Here is a 23,091-nt window from a genome sequence, read left to right as displayed (position 1 = left end):
AGACCTTAACATAAATCACTTAGAAAATATTTTCAGCAATTTATACCATTTTTTTCAAAATTCTAGAAGTTTCAAGGAGCAGTGGCCATTAGTGTTATGACAATACACACAACCACAAATAACTATGACAGCAAAACAGAAATAATAAAGAATCACGTGGAATAATCTATACATCTATTTATCTATTTTAATAGAATATGCACACACTTCTGTTGCAATGTCAATAAATATCTAAAGTATCTAAAAATATCTATATCTAAATGCCTAAAAATGTCTAAAAATATTTAAATAATGTCTAAAAATGTACCAAATACCCATATCCATACCCAAAATTGTGCTTTGCTCAAAACCAAAACATAATAAATTTATAAAAACTTTCGTTCTGTGAAATATGCATACAAAAATGCAGCATAACATGAAAACAATCTTAGTTATGAGCCAATTTCTGGATGCTAGTTGTTTACATACAATTTTGAATGTATTAACAAAATATTGACTTTTACAGCTTCTTACTGGCAGTTTCACAAAATCGAAGTTAACATAGTTATAAAGAGGGTATTGATAGTGGTAGTGTGACAAAAAAAGTTAAAATATTGTAAATTTTAGGTGCGTATTTTTTTGGTCTATGTTAGCTAGCTAAACCTAGCCACATTTTTAAAATGATGTGAATACATTTTATTTTACTGTTTGTTAGTGAATTTGGAACTAAAACTTAATGTACAGTTTACTAAGGCTCAGGGGCACTTCATATTACTCATTTTAGTTAAAAAAATGAAACTAGCTTGCTAGTAGCCGGTCAGCATAAGCTGCAGGCAAAACAGCAAGTAGCAAGCTACTGTAACACTGGAAAATATATTGAGAATTTCATTTTGAGCTTTTTCTGATGTTGAAGATAGGGTGACGCTAACAGAAGTTATCTTAGAATTATGATATCATCCCTGTTGTTAAACTCGTGTCATAATTTTTTTCAGGAAGTAGGACCTGGGAAAGATTTATGTTGATTTGTGAAAAATATGAAATAAAAAATTTAGTTTTGACCCCACAAAAAAAATTTATATTGTTTTCTCTGGTTAAAGTTAAAGTTGACCGACAAATTTTAGTTGCAAAACTGTTTTCTTCCTAAGCATTATGTCTGAATTTTTTTGCTTTATTTCCCAAGAAACAGTTTTAAATTGAATGGGAGAAAGCAAACATGCTTTGTGAAGTGAGCCTCTCTCCATTTGTTTTAACTAAACAAAATCACTAAAAATTTTATTAGGCCGTAACTTCTTTTACGAAATAGGATCTAGGACAGGGTCGTAAAATGTCAAAAAAATAGGGAAGAACATCCCAAGAAAAGCTGTGAATCACTTAAAAAATCCCTTCATTTTAGCACTTCAATAACATCAACAAATACGTTTGTTTGGAATAAGCCAGCCAGCGAGTTACTCATATTATCATATTTAAAGCTGCTATAGTATCCTAGCTCATTTAAAATAAATAAACGATTAGAACGGACCAGTATCTGACAGATACTATTATTTCGTAATATTACCAAATGTAATAATTAGATTGTATGACAAGCTAATTTTGCAAATAACGAGAGTAAACAAACCATATCTGCACTGCTTCCCTGAAAACTTAAAGTTTGCTTATAACTAAACTATTTTTTTTCATGTGTTTGGGGTTTCTTTTATGAATACTTTGCGGAACGAAAATGGATATGGAAGTGGGTCTATTCTAAAACAAATTCACTGCTAAAAATACTCAATACAAATAATACAACAACAAAAACTAACAAAAAATTACAATCCCCGATAATGCAGAACTGCGTCAGCCTTTGCATAAAAATTGCAAATAATTATAGTTATAGTTCAAAACGTACATCAAACAAATTCATAAAAACCTCGTCTTTGTCAAGCTGCACTTACACGTTTTCACTAAAACTTTTCTTAATATCTTGCATTAATTCAGGTTTGCATATCACATCAATAGCTGTCATTGCCATACTTTTAGAAGAATTCAATGTTGGTAACTGATTTATTACATCCCCAGCTGCTTGTCGAAATTCATGTGTATGTATCGGGCCATTTGTTTGGATTTTAAACAACGGATGTATTGATGGTTTTACTTGAGAAACATTTCCCATATCTGAACTTGCCAAAACCTTTGATGCATTATCGGCATCAAACTTTACACCAAGACTTTTAGCATTTATAATGTATGAATCTATTAAAGGTTTGTTTGTTTTGATGGATGAAAGAAAAGATTCTTGGTCAGGGATGACTACAGAGCAACCTGAAAATTTAAGAAATCTATATTGAGTTTATGCGATTTTGATTAGTTCTGGAATATAAGGTATGTTTTTGAAGTTCTAAATAAAATGTCTTAAACAATCTCTAACACATCTGGTTTTTTAGACGTAATAAGCAAGTTTGTAAAATAAAAACCAAAAGTCATAAAAATCAAAAAGTAGTCTTGATTATTCTTTGGTTGCTGCCAGAGTTATTTACACAACCTGTTGAAGCAGCAGCTCCTTTCACACACTGAATAACTTTTTCTTGTAACGCCAGTAGGTCAGAATCTGTTTTTCCCCTGATATTGTACCACATTTCTGCATATTCGGGAATGATGTTTGGTTTATCACCACCCTTTACAATGGTGCAATGAACACGAGAAGTTGGTTTCATTTGTTGACGTAGCATGGATACGTTGTTGTAACAAGCAACAGCAGCATCCAATGCATTGATGCCTTCCCATGGTGCAGCAGCTGCATGAGATGCTTTACCTATTAAACATGCAATTGTGTTAATTCAAAATAAAATTGAACCTAATGGGGCTTGAAAGAATGTCGAAAATTTATTTGGCACGTCACAGGCCCATGAAAATAAAATCACAATTTAAGACCATGTTATGAATTTTGTGTGTTTGCGATTACAATGTCTTACTCTCCTTGAGACACTTACATAAGAAGATTATAGTTAGCGCTTTTACTTTGATTTTTATTCATGACAATTCGTATTTACAATCGTTGGCACAGATTTTTGTAACTAAAAGCTGAATTAAAATTTTAATGATTTAACGTATGTATGAATAAAAAATACGGACTTAGAAATGTATAAGGAATTTATACGGTAACAAAATAAATATAACCTTTGAATATAACTTGTAATTCAGATACAGCTAGCCACATTGGTACTGGAATCTCATATGTAGTTGGGTGTGATATCATACAAAAATCCACGTCCTTAAATACTCCTTCTTGAAGCATCTTAACTTTGCCTCTATCAGCTTCTTCAGCAGGTGTACCATACACTATTATCTCAAACTTATATTCAGGAAATAAGGCTACTGCCGCCTTTAACCCTAAATAAAGAATTGTAAACATTGTGTAGTCAAAAAATCCAAATTAGTCCGCTAGGCCTAAATTCGAAATTCAGTTGTGCGTCAGTGGGAATTTTTTTCCTTATAAGTTTGTGTTCTTTTTTATTTGGTGCACTACCATTTTCAACGCTTTGATGCCAGGGAAGTCAAATAGACAATATAACAATGCATTTTCACGTTATGTGTGTCATTAATGTTTTGCATAAAGCCATGATTTATGAAAGCTTAAATATATTTTTAAAATATTATAAAAAGAAATGGTTCAAAGAACTTGGTTTATACTTCAATTCCAGAGTTTGTGGTAAATATCAAGAAACCTTATCTTTTTATTCCTTTTTCTTAGCTTGTTTTTCAAAGGTCACTCACCCAATGCTGCACCAATACCAGCTTCTGCAATTAAATTATGTCCACAAGCATGACCCACTCCAGGTAATGCATCATACTCACATAAAATACCAATCTTTAAACCTTCTGAACTTCCATATCTTGCAATAAAAGAAGTTTCCAATGGTGTTTTTTTTGAAACATTAAATCCTTCTTTCTCCAGAAATGTTGTTAGTAGCTCATGAGCTGCATGTTCTTTAAAACTCAACTCTGGATTTTTCCAGATTTCCTGACTAATATTATTCAGGTCAGATGCTCGATGATCAATTTCTTTGCAAGCAATTTCTTTTAACTGTGCCTCCATGATATAGCAAAAACTCTCTATTAAATATTACAGTTCCAGCCGATTACATATTTGAAGGGTCTAAACAAAGTAGTAAACAAAATAGTCAATAAAAAAATTACATTTACATTTTATAAAATACCAATATTGATGTTGTCTCGAAAAATTGATATATGACGTTTTTATAGTAAAAGAATTAGGAACACAGATGATCAGGTACAATCTTATAATAGTGTTCAATATCCATAGTTGGAACTTGAGATTATTCCAGAACTGAAACAGCAGGAGCTTGCATTTCAAATTAAATTTTAGAAAAATCCAGGATTCTTTGTTAAATAACATAATATTGAAAAAGGCTTGACAGACAGACTTTTTCTTTTCACAACGTTTCATTAAAAGTATTTTTTTAATGAACACTAGGATACATAGCAATTAAAAAAAGTTACATCTATAATACAGTATTGATACTAAACACTCCTTGAAAACTTTTCTTAATATCTTCCATTAATTCAGGTTTGCATATCACATCAATAGCTGTCATTGTCATACTTTTAGCAGAATTCAATGTTGGTAACTGATTTATTACATATCCAGCTGCTTTCAGGAATTCATGTGTATGGTTTGATCCAGTTGACTGGATTTTAAACAACGGATGTATTGACGGCTTGCTAAAACTTTTGTTATGTATTCGTCATCGTTAAACTGAACACCCAAATATTTTGCATTTGAAACATACAAATCAGTCAGAATCGGATTTGATTTTACTGTTGAATTATGGAAGTTGTCTTTTAGAATTTTTATCGAACAACCTAAAAATTTATGTGAATACATAGTACACAAAACATGGTAACTTTAGTGTTAAATTAATGCATAACAAAAGACTTTCATGAAGATGCCATGTGAACACAGCAAAATGGGTGTTTAAGAAAATGTTGGACCTATTAGATAATAAAATTTTAAAAATGGAACCACTGATTTTTTTTTCAATCTGTAAAAAAAGTAGGTTCGCCCATATATTCCCCATTTTTGACCTCCTCCCCATTGCTCAAGTTTGCTTTAGGCATACCCCCAACCCCCAACTAAGTATGTACTTGGGACTTCATCCTTTTCCTTCTCCTTTCCACAAAAATAAAATACATAATGACAGAATACTTGTACGTATACTCATGGAGGTATAAAAGAACAGAAAATAGAACTCACGAGTTGTCCATTTAAATTCTATTTCACTCTTTTGTAAAGACTCCGATCATAGTTTTAGCTACTGCACCTTAATTTTACAGTCGTTCTCATAATTTTCCTTATCTGGAATTAAAAGTATTTTGTTTATAAAGTTACTTTTTTAAATTTAGGTACAAACAACCGCACACAACACTTGGCGACTCTTTGCATGAAATAAAATTGATTTACAGTTAGTCAGAATTGGCCAATCACAATTTGTTTTTAAACATTTAAACCAACTTTCCGTGGGGAAATTTAAAGATGAGTTCGTTCTCTTTGAATGCAGCACCTGTTTTTGCACTATGCCTGATTTTATTAGCTTTAAAGAAGATGTATCTCCTCTTTTTTTACACCTCCATGGTATACTCTAATAAATATCTTCACAAAAAGAAACGAGTCATCCCGCACAATGCTAATTACGCAAGCAAAGATCTTGACACATCTAACGATTTATAACTGAAGAAACTAACCAAGTATCGCATAATGGTAAACAATCAATCAAAGAAATCGAAGAAATAAAATTATTTTCAAAACAAGAACATGCACAAACACATAGACCCCTTCCCTCTTGCTAGTTTTTTCTTGTTCTTTACAAAAATAAGAGAGAAAAAATTGCTGGTCATATAAATAGATCAAATTAAGACTAGTGTGTTTTTAACACAAATACTTACCTGCTGAGGTTGCAGCTCCTTCTGCGCATAAAAATACCCTTTCTTCCAACTCAAACATGTCTTTGTCTGTAAGTCCACGGTTATAAAACATTATATAAGATGCTCTTGCAATGATGTTGGGCTTATCACCGCCATTTGGAATTGTAACATTTATAAAAGAACTCGGTTTCATTTGTTGACGTAGCATGGATACATTGTTGTAACACGTAACAGCTGCATCCAATGCATTGATGCCTTATGGTGCAGCAGCTGCATGGCTGGCTTTACCTAAAGTATTTTTTTTTTCTTGCAGACGTAAATCTATCTGGTTTAAAAGTAAACTGAAATACAGCTAAAACAGACATTGCAAAACAAATCATATGTGTCCAAAATATATATTTTTGCTAAGATTAACAATTTTTTTTCTAAATCAAAGCAACCAATCGAGCAATCCAGCAAATTTATTGTTTTAATGAATCGTGTTATTCTATGTTCAAACAGCATTATTGCATGCTTGCTGAGAAAGAGAAATAGCAAGCACTTTTATTGCCATTTAACCCTTGGAAAACGTAGGGTCATAAAGTGGCGATGGTAAACTTAAAATATGAAACTTTGTAAGTATTAATATTTTTATAACTGACATCTTTTTCAAAAACCTTGACTCTACCTGTCGATGACGTCACGACTTACATGTTGCCCAAAACAACATTACCAACTCTCTTAAATGGAAAACGCTATAAGTTCTGATCTAATGATCATTAGGGCCATAAAAATTCCATGAAGTGTTTGTTTTTAATTGAAACTTTTTGGCTAAGTTTTGCTACCTGTTGAATCGGTTTTCCAACAATTTTAAGCTGTACATAAAATATATCAGATTTTTCGGGATTTATGTGCAAACCGGAAGGTATATATTATAAAACATTTGTATTTCTAACAGAAAATCAAAATAAAATATTGAATAAAACGTACTTTCCCTAATTTTACAATAGCTAATGACCTCAAGCTTAAAAAGCTGAGGTCATGAAGTATATATGATATTTTTTTTTGTCTCATATTATTTGTGCCAAATTTTTGTCATAAGTATAGCTCTTCTAAAATTTATGGATAGCGGGCCCCTAAAATCCCATACCAAATAGGGTTAATTTTTGAAGAAAAAAAATAAAAAAAATACCTGTAAACATCACTGTGAAAGTATGAATATCATTCCATATAGGTTGCGGAATTTCGTACTTAGCTGGGTGAGACATCATGCAAAAATCAACGTCATCAAATACACCAGCCTCAATTAACTTCACCTTTCCTGATCCAATTTCTTCTGCAGGTGTGCCATAAACAATTATTTCAAATGGTTCATCTGACTTTAGCGACAACACAGCCTTTAGGCCTAAAAGGAGAATGAATAATAAAAATTAAAATAGATTCATACCATGTCCACTCATAGGATTCAAGATGTGAAAGGATAGAAATAATACTATAATACATACACACAAAATATTTATGCACCAAATAGCATACACAATATATGTATGAGAAAAAAGTGTTTGCTACTGAGGACTACAACGAAAAGTAGAATGTGACATTGAATATGAAAAATGCATTCAAACTGATTGCAATCAAGAAAAATTGTTTCACTTAAACTAAAGTTTTTTCTTTATAACTTCATTTTTTCCCCTAAGCCGAAAATCTGACCTAATATTTTCGTCTAAATAGTAATAGACCAAACAATTGTGCTACCACTATTTGGCAATAATTCACAGATTATATTATAAATGAGGGCAAACGCTTAACTTTTTTTCAGCCTCTTTACATAAGGAAATCAAGAATCGCATGCTAAATGGTCATATGGGTGACATTAATTGGTAAATAGAAAATATGTTCCAAAAATGTGTTGCAACAACCTGTAGAGGGCCGCGACACAATGAAACATTTAAAAAAAATAGTTGCCAGCACAAAATTTACCCCTGCAACAAAATTGTCCTTCCAACAAAGTAGAACAAATCTATTTTGTCCCCGTGTTGCAGCAACAATTTTTTTTGCCCCCAGAGAAATTTATAAATTCATACTATAACGAACTGAATTTACTTGATTTGTAAAATTTTTTAACTTTTATGGAATTAAAGACTTCTTAGGGGATTTCAGAATTATAACAGTCATACTCGAAAACCTCACGACACAGTATTCTAAAATGAAAGCATATGATCATAGGCATCGTTTTTATTGGATTTTAGAACTCAAACCAGTTAAGAATATTTTTTTTGCATATGGACGGGCGACTGCTGACATAATTAAAATATATGCCTATAAATTTTTGCTTTTAAAATCCAGTAGATTTTCCCTGGCCCCCTCAGCTAGTTAATAATACCTGATGTCCTTTTGTCACACACATTTCGTATATATTTATATTATATACCTCACTTTATTATGGGGAAGGGGATTGAATTTTTTACACAATTACACAAAATATATTTCAGAAACAAATAGCATGACAATGGCAATGTGGATGATAAACATTATGTGTAATTATTTAATGCCTAGGATTTTAGTAATGAAGAGTAATGGTATTTTCCTTATCCATCATAAACAAAACTTATATCTTTGTAAAAACAAAACACACCTAATGCTGCACCAATACCAGCATCTGCAATCAAATTATGTCCACAAGCATGACCCACTCCAGGTAATGCATCATACTCACATAAAATACCAATCTTTAAGCCTTCTGAATTTCCATATCTTGCAATAAAAGAAGTTTCCAATGGTGTCTTTTTTAAAACATTAAATCCTTCTTTCTCCAAAAATGTTGTTAGTAGTTTATGAGCTGCAAATTCTTCATATCCAAGTTCAGGATTTTCCCAAATGTGATAACTTATATAATTTAAATCAGACGCTTTCTAGTCAATCTCTCTACAAACTACATCTTTCATCTGTTCCAACATGTCGTTTGACAAAAAAATCTGTATTGAATATGCAATCTCTTAAATTTATACGCATTTCCATGAAATTTAAAAAGATATCATCAGGTTCAAATAATATTCACTTAATTAACTTAATTTATTGTGATACTACGTAAGCCACATTTTAATGAAATATTTGACAAACAGTTACAGAATTGGTCAGAAATATAACAGGTAAGGATTCTGGGAGAGAAGCAAGTATTGTAAAACTGTGACCTATTTTGCTGTATTTTAAAAAGTAAATATTTCAATATTAAATTCACAGGGTACAATCTGCACAAAAATGCTAAGACAGTTTTTTTGTCAATTTTCAAATATATACAAATACGTCAAACAGTCAATGTTCTGCGTAGCTGCTCAAAGTCTCAGTGACACATAGGTCAGAAAGCATTTAAAATTTGCTAGTCACATTCTCTAACACCTCATCACAACGAAATAATCCACGTCTCGGCTCACAAAGGTCGTGAAATTTGTGGAAAATGGCTATGCTGATGTCTTCACAATAAGCACACTTCAAGAGTTAGAATTTAAACAAATAAGCTAAATCCTAAGTCCTGTTCAAAATATGTGAATCTGACATAGAAATAGCATGTGCAATTACTTTTGGTTGCAACCTGGTTGCAACCGAAATTAGCTGATTGTAGGCTTTAAGAAGAGCATGTGACTTTTAATTATTTCTGCGCATAATTAGATTATTTTGAATTTTTTTAACCAATCTCATCTTTTCATGTGACTAAGCCGGGGGTTTGTGTTACAGAAAATGTCGTAAAAATTAAAAAATAAACCATTTGTCTCTCTTCCAATAAGCCTCCCACTATCAAAATAATTTCGGTCCCCAGGCACAATTGAGTATTTATGATAAGAATCAAACTATGAAGCAAGCATTTATCACCTTTCTTGTGTTAGTCTACAGCACCTGATTAAATCAAAGTACTTTTAAGCTTTATATGTCACGTATATACAGCACTCTTTCCTTTGTAGCAACGTATTGAAACATTCACATACTGCAATGTAAAAATTACTTTTACTTTAAAACTTTTTAAAGCTTGTTTATATACTTTATTTGTTTATGAAATATAAGAATATAAAAAAAGTAATAAAAATATAGCTATAAAATATTTGCGCTATCCACATAACAAAAAATGTGTCTAAATAAAATTGAGGTATGTTATAAATACAACAGATTAAAGTATATACAGTACAAAAACTGAATGCTATAATTCAAAAGGGAAATGAACACACTAATTCAATTTTCACATGAAGAAAAGGGGCGTTATTAAGTAGGGGGTTTGCACAATCACCAGAACTTTTTTAAAAACATTATGAAAAAACACAACAAAATAATATTTGCATAATGCAACATATACTTATAATCTGTTTATATCAGTAATTTTTTATGCTAGTAAGAGAAACTGAAATGTGCTGCTGCAGTCTTTATTTTATCAGGATTTTTTTGCTTTTAAAACCATAACTATTTTTTATTGAAAAGCTTTCGTAAAAGAAACTTTTGCGATTTCTTGATTTTCGGCCCAAACAGTTGGGAAATTTCCTAAAAATAATATGTTAAAATAGGGATAGGAATGGAAGTAAATTCTCACTAATTTTAATTTAATTCTGTAGGTTATTTTTCGTATAATTTGTTTCCTTTAAATATCAGTTTTGTTATTACTGTTACAGCGTTGTATGTAATAATCTTTAACCAAATCTTTCAAAATCATTTGATTTCTTATCATTGTTGGCATTTTATGGTAGCCAACTTCTACAATGGCCCCCATGGCTCACTTTTCTTTAAAACACTTCTTTTATACAGAACGAAACAATTCTCTTCTGTATTTTAACATTTCTCTGCATTATTTTAACTTTTTATTAGGTTTATACATGGCAACAGTGACCTCACCATGTCACTTATTTTATTAACTGCTGTGTAGGAAAGAAAAAAATCTATAGTAAGGAAGTTGTTACAGAGTAGCTTGAAAATCTTATGCCCTGCTCATCCTTGACAACAACTGCGACATCATCACCACAAGATTTTCACTGTCTTGTCTAGCTAACACCCGCCATGCAAGTGATAACAATAGTCATAGAACAAGCAATATTTACGTAAGTTGAAAACCCTACTACCCTCAATCACTAAGAAAAAGAATGTCAGAGGTGAAAGTACAGCTACAAAAGATATAACTATTCAAATAAGGTGAATGAGTGATTGCCAGTTTGTGCAAATAAGGATGTGTGGCAGAGAGGAAAATAGATTTATTGGATTACTGGAAGATGGAAGTCAAACATTTTACAACGTTTCAATGAAATCAACAGAAACATTTTTTTTGCAAATGATAACAAAAAAGTGTTTAACAAACATTTAATAATGTCATTTGTATTCTTGAAGATCCAACTAGTACAAAAGTTTTGGTCAGTGAGGAAGTGCTACTTGTGTTTACATTAAAGACAAGCCCTAAAGTTGAAATATATGATGAGGAGGTAGATAACACGTTTAACAACATTGATGTTGATGACGATGTACCATAATTCAAGCCTGAAACAACTTCAACCCCACAACAGGAAAAATTCCAAGGTCTGTCGTCATTTGTATTTTTATAGATGTTTGGCTTGTATCCAAAAATGAGTATGAAAAGAAAAAATTAAAAAGAAGAGTACAAAAGAAAATGAGTGTAGTAGTGCTTTCGATAGTTCTGCTAGTAAAAGTATGTTAGCTACATACTTCAACTGTTCTTTGGACTGCCCTATTTCTTTCAATTTTCAATACTAGGAAAATGAAATGCATGCATCTAGATGTGTGGAGGAAAAGCTTAATTTCTAAGTGGTAAGTTACAAGGGTGATGAAGTTGTAATAGACCATTGACTACAGCTTGAAAAAAGGTGGCATTAGAAAAAGCTTAAAGCTTTGGTGAAACAGAACTGAGAATGATTACTGTTGTTACCTGTGCAAGCCATGGTTTAAAAGGATTCCTGCATTTTAATGCATGTACCCAAAGGGCCATTTAATATTTAGTTGGTAAATATTGGTTTTTTGCACAGAAAATGTCAATATCTTCATCCATTCAACACTTAACTCACTTTAAGCTGTCGAAGGAACACTTTACACAGTAGAAGGGGAAAGCGCTGTAAATGCTCAGCATATAATGTTCCATCCCCACAATTTAGGATTTTTCGAACTCAGACGTGAAGAAGCCCACCTGGGTAAAATATATTTTCGCACAAACCATATAAGAACATCAGGCATAAAATAAGAATTTAAAACAAGTTAAGAACATTTTGGGTTTCAAATGTGTTTCTAATTCTATGAAAATATTGTTGAATCTTTAAATGATGTTAATCTTTAAATAATTGCTCACTTTGTTTTTCTAAGGGGGGGACGTCTGAAAAAATGTTCAGCGTTTCCCAAAGAACCCTTTAATTATGAGTTTTCTGTATATAATTCTGCACATATTTCCTTTTTCAAAAATTGATTATTTATTATGCTGATTAATCCTTGCCTTTATAGCTTTCTATTTTTACATATAGCTATGCTTCTTCCACTACAAAAACTTTGGCAACGAGAAAACGAAGTAAGGCTTTACTGGAGACGTTTTGCTTGAAGCTCATATTGGTCGAACCCAAAGGCAAAAGAATAAGTAATTATTTATGACTAATTTTTAAAGACAAATCTTCTGAAGTATGAAGATTCACCAGCAACAAGAGGTACAGTTGTACTTTCTCAATATTTTCTTTGATCATTTTTCTAAACTATAGTATTGCAGGGTGACCACTAATGAAATGAGAACAAAAGTAAGGATATTAAGGAGAATTAAGGAGACATATTGACATTTTTTAAGAATATTTTGCTGCAAATGATAATAAAAAAAATAAAAAAATAAGGAGAATTAAGGAGAAAACCAGTTTTAGTTCTCTATTTTTAATGTTACATACTATGTTCTATGAAAAGAAAATTACGCATATTATACAAATATACATATTGAAAGATAGAAAATATAAGATTACAGGTAACAGAGAAATACGTCTTATTTTACGGTGATGAACAATCCATGAAGGTTATTTAAGAAATTTAAGGAGGAGTGGTCACCCTGTATTGTTTCTACTCAAGAAAAACCTTTTTCAACAAGCATGTCGTTTTGGAAATGTAATTCACGCAAGGTATTCTGCATGTCTTCAATCTGTGTGCGCTCACACAGTACTTTAAACACCAATCACGCAAATGCAATGCCACAGTCAGGTAACATTATTTTAAATAAAACTCCTGGGACTTTTTTAATTCGGATGTTTTGGATTTATAAAGCTTTACCTTTAATTTTTAGATAACATCTTAATGAAACTGGAAGAAATAAAGGCCTCTATGACGTCTATGGTGGCTGTGGAGTGTCACAGTGAAGATAAAGAAGCGTTGAAAATATTGTTACAAATACACAGAGAAAAAGCCCCTTGGGTTGATGTGTTTCAATGTCTCACTTGCAACTATTTGGCTACACCATCAATCAACTTATTACTGTCTTACTGCAAGCAAATTCTAGGTTGTGCAAACGGCATTTTGCAATGAGCAGTAAACAAGGATCATCCTATGGCATTCTGGAAGTTCAGCATATCTACATATAACGTTAATTTACTAAACAGATATTCGACACTTTGATAGCACATTCAGAATAACTCAGTCAGGCTTGTGTAGCATGCGTTTTTATTATGGTGCAGAAAAAACATTCATACAGCTAAAAAAATATTTGTTACATTAAAATATGCCTAAGCCAAACAGACGTCTAGAAATTTTAAGGTTGGTTTCCCGGCTTTCATTTAGTATGCCAGTATTTTGAGCATAAACATCTTAAATCTGTCTGATTTACCTTATAATATAATCCCTGTGTGTTGGTTTAGTAGTCTTCTTCATTTTCGTGGTTCTCAGTTGAAGGCCTCAAACATTGTACTTTGCTCCAGAATTGTACAGTTGTGAAAAATTTTTTGGATCTACGAGAATTAGAAGAGTTTAATGTATTATCTATAATAGATCACAACAATGAATTGTATATTGAAATTTTGAAAACAGTTCTTCCAATGGAGGTCAGTCCATAAAGCATTTAATTATTATATTAAACCTGAAAATGAGGATGAAATGATAAGAAGAAACTTAACTACGCAGCTGGTTCACAACATTTTCAAGTTAGTGATGCAAGAGAAGACATTGGTAGGCCTGCAGAATCGCAAAGCCTGGAGCATATGTTGGCCACTTGGATTAAACTTGTCAGGGATTATCCTTGTTTATTGAACACAACATGTAGAGCAATTAAGGAAAAGCCGAAGAGGGATGAAGCATGCAGAAGGATATACCTAGTTCTTGGAATTGATAGTAACTGTTACAAAGTTTTATAAGCATATAATTTATGCTGAAAATCTAGCTAGCTATAGCTATCACAGAAAATATTTCAGAATGTTATAATAATTCTGAAGGAGAGTGAGAGCAACAAAGAAAATATACATATAGCTAGCTAGCTACAAATAAAATTTTAAGAATTTTTTTGTGTTGTAGGAAATGTTGCAGAGAAGCATTGGAATAGAATGAAAGACAACTACTGTCGTTGCTTAAAAAGAAGAGAAAAAGAAACCGCATCGGGTTCAGCTGGAAAAGTGTTATCAAAATGTCTGTTCTTCAATGAACTGGTGTTTTTGAGAGATATATTGTCGCCAAGAGAAACTACTAATAACGTGAACCTATCAATGGCCACCACTAACTCAGCATCTCCTACATCTCCAGTAGCAACCACACCTACAAAATCAAGTATTTCTTTAATCTCCTGCCTCACATGATATTTTTTCTGGCGAATCTGATTCACAATCTACACATAGCAGTGGTTTGCACTTCAGAGCAATAGGCAATGTTAGGAAACGTTCAGCGACACCAAGACAACTAATATTGATGCCCTCTTGGCAAGATCATTGATGGATGATATAGAAAAAAAAGACGAGAAAAACGAAAAAATTGAGGATAGTGATGTTTCATTTTGTCAGAGTCTGGTAAGCTCTCTCAAAACACTCAACCCCAAAAAGAATAAATTGGCTCGGATTAAACTGATGGAGGTATTGTATGAACTGGAAGATTAAATGTTAAGATATTATATGTATTTTTTATACAATTTAGCAAGTCCTATATAAGTTGTACAGTATATATATACATAGTAACAGAGGTCAAAGTTTATCAAAGGAGCTGTGTGTGCTTTGTACTATATTCCATTGCCATGGCACTTCACCAGCAGAGGAACAAAAATAATCGGGAAAATGATCTCTTAGCGTCTCAAGAGTAGTTATTTGCACCATTTTGATGGGAATAAGGCCAGTGTCACCCTCCATTTCATTTCTCCATTAAGCCCTCCATTTCATTTCTCCATTAAGCGAGAAAACAATTCTCTGTCAATAAAATTAACCAGACAATAGCTATATCTTAACTTGTTCGTTCTTTTATTAGAAAATTGTGAAGGCTCACCACAGCTTCAGTCACATTGATAACTGTACTAACGTTGGCTATGATAGGGCGGGGGAAAATTCTGAAGCATGCAGAAGCTATGCCAAATGCGTTTTTGATAATTCTTCTGGTTCTGCACTGTCAATAATTAAAGATCCTCTCTTTTAAACCAAAGACTGTGTACTCCAACAATAACCCAAGTTACTGTTGGAGTACACAACCCCATCACTGTTTCGACCACAATCTCCTATGTCATCATTCTCGGCTTAACGTCCGTTTTCCATGCTAGCATGGGTTGGACAGGTATATTAATGACCCTCTCCCAATCTGATCTAGACTGTGTTATATCTAAACTCAACTTCCTCTGTATCAAGTCTGTCCTTATAACCTCCTGCCAAGTCTTTCTCGGTCTGCCTTTGGGCTTTGCCCCAGGAACTATTAAGTCTCTACACTTTCTTACCCAATTATCCCCCTCCAGTGCCCCAGTCAATATAATCTTCTTATCTGGATATTCTTTAATTCTACGGATACTTATCCTGCTTTTTAGCTCATCTGAACTCTTTCATCTCTCAGACTGGCGTTACACATCCACCTAACCATTCTCATATCATTCCTTTCTAAATGGTCAAGATCTTCCTGCTTCACTGCCCATGTCTCACTACCGTACAACATAACACTTCTTACACAGGCCTAATACAACCTACCTTTTAACTCAATTGACAAGACTCTGCTGGTCAACAAAGGAAGTAACTCTCTGAACTTTTTCCAAGCAGAACCTAACCTGCAAGTAACACTTCTTCCAACACCCCCTTCACTGCCCAACATATCACCTAAGTAACAGAAGTTCTCAACTATCTCTAACGAGCCACTGTTGTACATCATTGAAGCTAGAAATACTTCATTCTCTATAATCTCACCTTTGCAACGCTTGCATACAAACTGAATGTCAGCCCTTAACCTTCCACCAACATTACTGCACTTCTTATGTACCCAATGCTTACAAGTCTGACAAAACATTGAGTTACTACCAACCCCTTTCCTGCAAACTCCACAAGACCACTTTCCAACTACAAAGTCACACTTGGCTGCAATGCTACTAATCATGACTTCAGACTTTGCTGTGTTCACCCTTCCACTTCTCATCTTTTCAACTAATTCTTCCATCGACTCTGCTAGGAGAACCAAATCATCTGCATACAATAACTCCCATGGCGCTTCTAAAACTAGAACAAACAACAAAGGACTAAGTACAGAACCCTGATGTACACCAACATTTACACTAAATTCATCACTAAGTGTATCGTTAATTCTGACACGACTTCTAGCATTGCTATACATAGACTGTACCATTGTAACTAGCCACCTATGTCAACCATAATAAACTCATAATCAGCATTGCATACTACTAACAAAACTATGGAATGTGTGTTTTTATAATTATAAAAATATGAACCAGAGCGCAACGGAGCTTACATTGCAACGTGCTTGCCATCTATAGCACCAATACAATTATTGAAATTCCATTTCAGTTCAGGGCAACATGCTTCCATTCCTTTCCGATTTAGGAAACTTAACATATTCTTTATTGATGATTTTCCCCAAAGTTGTGATGCCAATTCAGCAGCTTAATGCAATGGTTGTTTGGCTATCGCCAGTCAATAAAAAGCGTAGTGTCTTGGCCAGTCGTTCACTTCGGCAAATAGCCTCGCGTTTAAACGATAATTTCGTTATAAAAGGCGCAACCGTTCTTAAGAACACTTTAAATTTCGATGGGGTCATCCTAAAATATTTGAAAAAATATTCCTGATCGTGCAATGTGAGTTCGTGTACTAAAAGATGGTATTCGGCTTTCTGCTTTCGTTCCATAAAAATTTTGCGAGCCCAAAACCTCTTTTTGTATTTGTTTTTGGCAATAAGACGTCTTCGTATCAGTAGAAGTATTTTCGTGCATTTACTAAGTTTACTAAATTTAGGCGATTCTAATTTAATTAGTTGTTCCACGAGCGAAGTCAATAGTAGGTTACGGTCGGTCGGTTGGTCGGTCGGCAAAATAAAAATAACTTTATCAAGAATGTATCGTCAGAACAACAAAAAAAATATTAAAAAATAACAACACAGAAGGGTGTTACGACAACCGTTTTTTTCTATGTATTTTCGCATAACACACACAGTTAATATTTTTTAGTTGCGAAGAAAAGTAATAATAATTTGTCTCTCTAAAAAATATGTAACTAGTTCTCCAGGTGAAAAGATAAAAATACTTGGATGGAGGCTATTGCGACAATAATCTGTCTTGTTTTTCACTTGTATTATAACTATTTTAGCAAAAGTAGCTAATTTTTGTTATAAATCACATAAAAATTTAAACTTCTGTTTAATCACGTAACTATTTTTGTGATTACAAAACTTTTTATCGCAACAAATTACCATGAACAAAGAATCAACTTCCAGTGGCCTTACTAACGATGGTCCTAAAGTAACATTATTGATTCACCTTGTTTAGTATAATTGTATTTTGACATTTAACCAACAAAAAATAACATTATTGATTATGTTCTATGCTCAATATATTTTCACGAGATGGGATGAGAAAATGTTTGTTTGTTTTCTCTTTTTTTTTCTTTAAAACTTTTTTTGCTTGATATTATTATTTTTTTGTTTTCGTGAAAATTAGGGTCAGACGGGCCCTAACTAATTAAATTGGAGTTGCCTTACGCAGCAAAATATATAACAAGTGAAAATTGTTGTTCAAAGCAACACGTAACAAATTACGTAAAGAATTGTTCCTTACGCGAACTTTTTCCTTGAAGTGGAAAATAGCCTCAATGCAAAATTAGACCACGTTGTCTCCAGAATGAATCACATTAAAAAATAGAATTTTACAACCGTCTAGGAAGGGATCGTTTAGATGGTGCATTGTGAGTGGGTGAAGAGGGGCCATCAATGAAACAGTTTGAACCAGATCCTATTACTGAAATGTGGTCCGAAGATTAAATTCAGGACCACACAAATACGGAAAGCAGAAGAAAAGTATTGATGGTGATAAAATTGACATTACAACATCAACTTTTTCTGATCTGGAAGAAAGTGACACAGAGGAGACTTCTTTATAAATTTCGTTTTTGAACGAAGTTTCTTTTTTAATATTATTTTTTCCCTACTTGGGAGGCTTACAGTTCCCCCAGGCTCTCTGGGAAAAAAATTTGGTACTTGATGGCTTTAAATTGGAACCCTTCTTAATCCAAAAATGTTCTATTTAGAAATGGTCTCTTCATATTTTCTAATTTCATAGTTTGTTCTGCAAAATTAAGTGCAGGGGAATCAGATGTCACTTATTTATAAACGTAGGTTCATGTCAAGAAAAACTGGCCAAATCACCATATTAAAGACCACATTTGTTCTTTGAATTCGTAGAAGAGAAGTGTTGTGCATTGGAAGAGAAGTGTTTCGCATTGAAATAGAAGTTTTTCGCACTTGGAAGAGTTTTGTGTGGGGGAGAAGTTATCAGTGGAATGTAGAGAAGTGTTTTTACTTAGAAATGAACTGTTGTTAGTGAGCCATAGGGGTTAGTCATTTTAAACTTTACATGACAATTTAAGACCTTGAACAAATAATAAATCAACGCATATGCATATCACAAAAGTTAATTGTTGTAAAAAATAATTTCCGAAAGCCATTTCTTACAAGAATATGAACGAGGCCATTTATTTCCCTTGATTTGGAGACCCACAAGTTTCTTCTGCAAAAGTTTCTTCTCTTAAAGTAAATGTTGCTTTCTATCAGCAATGCCAACATACTGACTACACGCATCTCCAGCTACATTTGTTGTAACTTTCACAAATAAATTTTATTCCTCCAGGTTGTTCTCTGAAATCTTGTGCTCGCAGAACCGATTACAATAGAAAAAAAAATCAATTAAAACTACAAAATAAAAAAATACCATTTCTTTTTATTTTCTTTTAAACTTTTGTTAATATCTTTCATCAATTCAGGTTTGCATATCACATCAATAGCTGTCATTGCCATACTTTTAGCAGAATTCAATGTTGGTAACTGATTTATTACATTTCCAGCTGCTTTCTGGAATTCATGTTCATGGTTTGATTCAGTTGACTGGATTTCACACAACGGATGTATTGATGGTTTTATTTAAGAAACATTTCCAATATCTGAACTTGCTAAATCTTTTGTTATGTATTCGTCATCGTTAAACTTTTCTCTGATATCAAAGTTTTTGAGAAAATAAATCAGAATATATCAGTTTTTTAAAAGAAGGCCGAACTTAGAAAGCTTAAACAAAATCTTGCTAATATAAGATTCCATATTTTCATATTACCCAATGCAGCGTCTTTGCTAAAGGCAATTATATAAGAATTTTGAAAAAAAAGTATGGAAATTTCAGATGAAAATGTGTAGGTACTCTCTTAAACAGAGTCTTATTAAAAATGTGGAATGACTAAATCAACATACAAAATAAAATATTTAAAAAATTACAATTTACATTGGTCTTTGTAACAAGTAATTTATTTGAGGAGAGCTTGTTCGTTTAAAAAAGGTGCCTTCTCTGTTCTATTTATTTAGAGAAGTGAACTTCACACATTTATAAGGCAAGCTAGAGTTTATACAGTAGGGTTGCATTTTATTAATTTCACTCTTAATGGGGGAGAGCAGGAGGATATTTAACAGGGACACTTATTTAACAAATGATGCTTATTTAAGCATTTAATATTATGATCACATTGTAAGCAATTATGCAAGTCATTTTAAAAAAAGAAGAAATTTTAATATAAATATTTCTTAGAATGTTAAAATAAAAAAATAGCAACTGTGCTAAAATCTGCAAGAGTTCTAGGGAATATTAAATTCATGTTTTTCTGTGGTTTTAAAAATGCTGTACTGGACTTACATTGCTTTGTGTTCTGTTTGTCTTTTGTTCATATTCTCTAGGATAATAGTTTACACTTGTTATGGAACAGCCACTTTTTTCCCAAATAGTTTAGTTTAGTTAAAAAAATTGACAATAAATCTTGTAATCTTGTATCTTGTAAGGTTGCTAACCAGATATATTTATTTTTTGATATTTCAAGTTGGTGATTGTGAGCAATATAGTTTACTTATGATTGAATAAATGCGGTTTTTTGGAAAAGTAGCTTTTCCTATAAATAGAGCTAGCCTGTTACTACAGTAAGCAAACTTGTGTCTAATTTCCGTGTGATTGTTATTAGTGTGGGTAACATGCACTGTCAAGTAAAATATATAAAAAACAGCCAAATTGCTTTTTCATTTAACCCTTATATAATTGCATGTTTATCCCCTTCATGTATTGGTGTTTTTAAATTTACAATTATTAGAAATATATTACAAACTTATCAGGGTTACAGTAAGCAAAGCATTTACCAATAGCAATTCCAGCTCCTTTTGCACATGAGATGACCTTTTCACAAAGTTTAAACATGTCCTGATCTGCAACAGCACGAATATTAAGCATTGTTTCTGCGTACTCTGGCATAATATTCGGTTTATCACCAACCTTAAAAATTACACATTGAGTTCGTGAAGTTGTTTTCATTTGTTGACATATGTTGTTGTAACACGCAACAGCTGCATCCAATGCATTAATGCCCTCCTATGGTGCAGCAGCAGTGTGAGATGCCTTGCCTGTATTCATAAAGGTTGATAGAAATTAATAATTTGACATCTGTTTGGCTACTTTTAAGTAATTACTAAGGATGAAGCTATAGCTACTTACATTTTTCAAATTTCTATTCACACTATCTCAATAATGGGACTAATGTAAAAAAGCATGTTCAATCAAAATTACATTTACGGAGTTTAAAGTACGACAAGCTAAAAAATATATTTTAAAGTCAATTTGAAGCAACCATTACGAAAATTACACTGGTGGAAATATTTAATTGAAATGTCAAGAAATTTCAAAACTGAAAGTGTTCGTTAATAGTTCTTTAAATGTGAAAGGAACATAAACATCTAGGTGTACAACTTTTTTGTAAAATGTAAATAATTAAACTTGTGTCACAGCATCAAAGCAAATCTCTTTTTAGACTCAGAATTTCAATCAAAGAATGATGTCTTAAATGCTAACAACAAATTAAACATCACAACGTTACTGACATTAATTTAATAACAATAGCTAATTAAATTAACGTAGCCATTACAATGCACTTAAAACTTTAAGGCCAAATAACTTGGAAACAGGTAGGGATAACTGACGTCATCTTCTACGTGGGTAACTAGGAACCGTCTGGGACCAAAGTGGACCAATTTTCTAAAGCTAGAATAACCTAACCATAAAGGGTTGATGACATCATCAAAAAAACTTTAATCCTCCAATATCTCCTTACCTGTTCGTCAAACGCACATGTTCTTATCCATTTACTTGATTGGAATATAGCAAACACATACCTGAAAATTCTACTTTAACTTGGCAGACCGCAAGAAACATGGGTTTTCGAATTTCAAAAGAAGCAGAGTGAGACGTTAAACAAATATTAGTTTCATTGAATACATCTTTTTTGATCATCTCAATCTTTCCAATTCCATTTTTTTGCAGGTGTACCGTACACAATTATTTCAAATAAGACATCAGGTTTTAAAAAAACTGCAGCTTTCAGTCCTAGTAAAAACAAAATAATATAGTATCAAAGGTATATTTACGCATTTCTAGGTGTTGCTTTAACATTATAACATCATAATGTCCTGACGGAGGCTGAGGTAAAAATAATGTTGGACTTACATTAAAAACTTTAAGAAATTTGTTAACAAGTCTTTTTATATTTTTTATAAAGCTCCTTTTGTTCTCAATATATTCACATTCAAATATTTAATTAAGCTGCATAAATTACGTGTCTGCGTGATCTGCATCTTAGTTTGCAATTTTAAATTGACTGGCAACGTTTAAAATTGGCAGACAACATATTTAACTAATCATTTATTTTTCTGATGAACTGTCAATAATTTTTATTAACTGTTAATACGTCATTAATATTCATAAAATATCTGTAATAACTGACCATTAAGTAGGTTTGGTTGTGAAGCAAGTTAAATGTGCATGTAATGTGACATAGCTAATGAAAAGTAGAACATTCGTTCTCTAATCTTGTATTAAAAATATCAATTAAGGACAGTTAAGATAGGACATTTTTAATAAAGACAGGTATATAAAATGTTCAATCATTCAAGATTAATTTTTTGATAGTGAAATTTTTATACTAGACTTATGCTTGAAATTATGTTTATTGATCAAAAAAGGGTACTTCCATAAACCATGCAATGTATTCCACAACATGATTCCTAAATTATGCTACAAAATAACATGTGAAATTCACAAACATGGTTTTTACATTTAGGTAACTTATGCTGTTGAACTACAAAAATATTTCCTAATGTGACAACTTAACATCTCTACTGGATTGTACATTTTTTTAGTAATTAAACATGCACATATTATTATTATATCCTTGGTTACATATGCATAAAAACCAGAACATACCTAACGCTGCCCCAATACCAGCTTCTGCAATCAAATTATGTCCACAACCATGACCCACTCCAGGTAATGCATCATACCCACATAAAACACCAATCTTTAAACCTCCTGAATTTCCAGCAACAAAGAAATTTCTAATGGTGTTTTATTTGAAACATTAAATCCTTCTTTCTCCAAAAATATTGTTAGTAGCTCATGAGCTGCATGTTCTTTAAAACTCAATTCTGGATTTTTCCAAATTTTCTTACTAATATTATTCAGGTCGGTTGCTCGAT

The 23,091-nt window shown here is 32.3% G+C and overlaps 1 protein-coding gene across 4 annotated transcripts; it reads right to left on the bottom strand.

Annotated features, from left to right (window-relative positions):
- Positions 1 to 157: 157 nt before the first annotated feature.
- On the bottom strand, positions 158 to 23,087 carry LOC130655268 (xaa-Arg dipeptidase-like). Of its 4 annotated transcripts, none has more exons than XM_057458003.1 (10): positions 22,820 to 23,087; positions 21,733 to 21,943; positions 20,707 to 21,097; positions 7,070 to 7,282; positions 5,920 to 6,186; positions 4,580 to 4,839; positions 3,730 to 4,111; positions 3,133 to 3,345; positions 2,498 to 2,767; positions 158 to 2,277 (listed from the first exon to the last, which is right to left on the bottom strand). In XM_057458003.1, exons 7-10 carry the CDS (start codon positions 4,049 to 4,051, stop codon positions 1,907 to 1,909), a joined length of 1,176 nt encoding a protein of 391 aa, XP_057313986.1. In that variant the 5' UTR covers positions 4,052 to 4,111; positions 4,580 to 4,839; positions 5,920 to 6,186; positions 7,070 to 7,282; positions 20,707 to 21,097; positions 21,733 to 21,943; positions 22,820 to 23,087; the 3' UTR covers positions 158 to 1,906. The 4 variants fall into 4 exon arrangements, with proteins under 4 accessions (XP_057313986.1, XP_057313985.1, XP_057313984.1 ...); XM_057458002.1 differs by having other exon boundaries at positions 4,477 to 4,839; positions 20,707 to 20,967; XM_057458001.1 differs by having other exon boundaries at positions 20,707 to 20,967.
- Positions 23,088 to 23,091: the final 4 nt, after the last annotated feature.

This window comes from Hydractinia symbiolongicarpus, chromosome 8 (assembly GCF_029227915.1).
Source record: "Hydractinia symbiolongicarpus strain clone_291-10 chromosome 8, HSymV2.1, whole genome shotgun sequence".
Lineage (NCBI taxonomy): Eukaryota > Metazoa > Cnidaria > Hydrozoa > Anthoathecata > Hydractiniidae > Hydractinia > Hydractinia symbiolongicarpus.
This window is presented reverse-complemented; position numbering and strand designations above follow the sequence as displayed.

Bases quoted from the DNA above. Each gene is read 5' to 3' on its own strand.
- LOC130655268 (XM_057458003.1), bottom strand. From the start codon at position 4,051: ATGGAGGCACAGTTAAAAGAAATTGCTTGCAAAGAAATTGATCATCGA. The intron at 3,346-3,729 runs GTGAGTGACCTT...TTCTTTATTTAG, and splicing joins TGGTATTGGTGCAGCATTGG to GGTTAAAGGCGGCAGTAGCC. The intron at 2,768-3,132 runs GTTATATTTATT...CATGTTTAATAG, and splicing joins ATTACAAGTTATATTCAAAG to GTAAAGCATCTCATGCAGCT.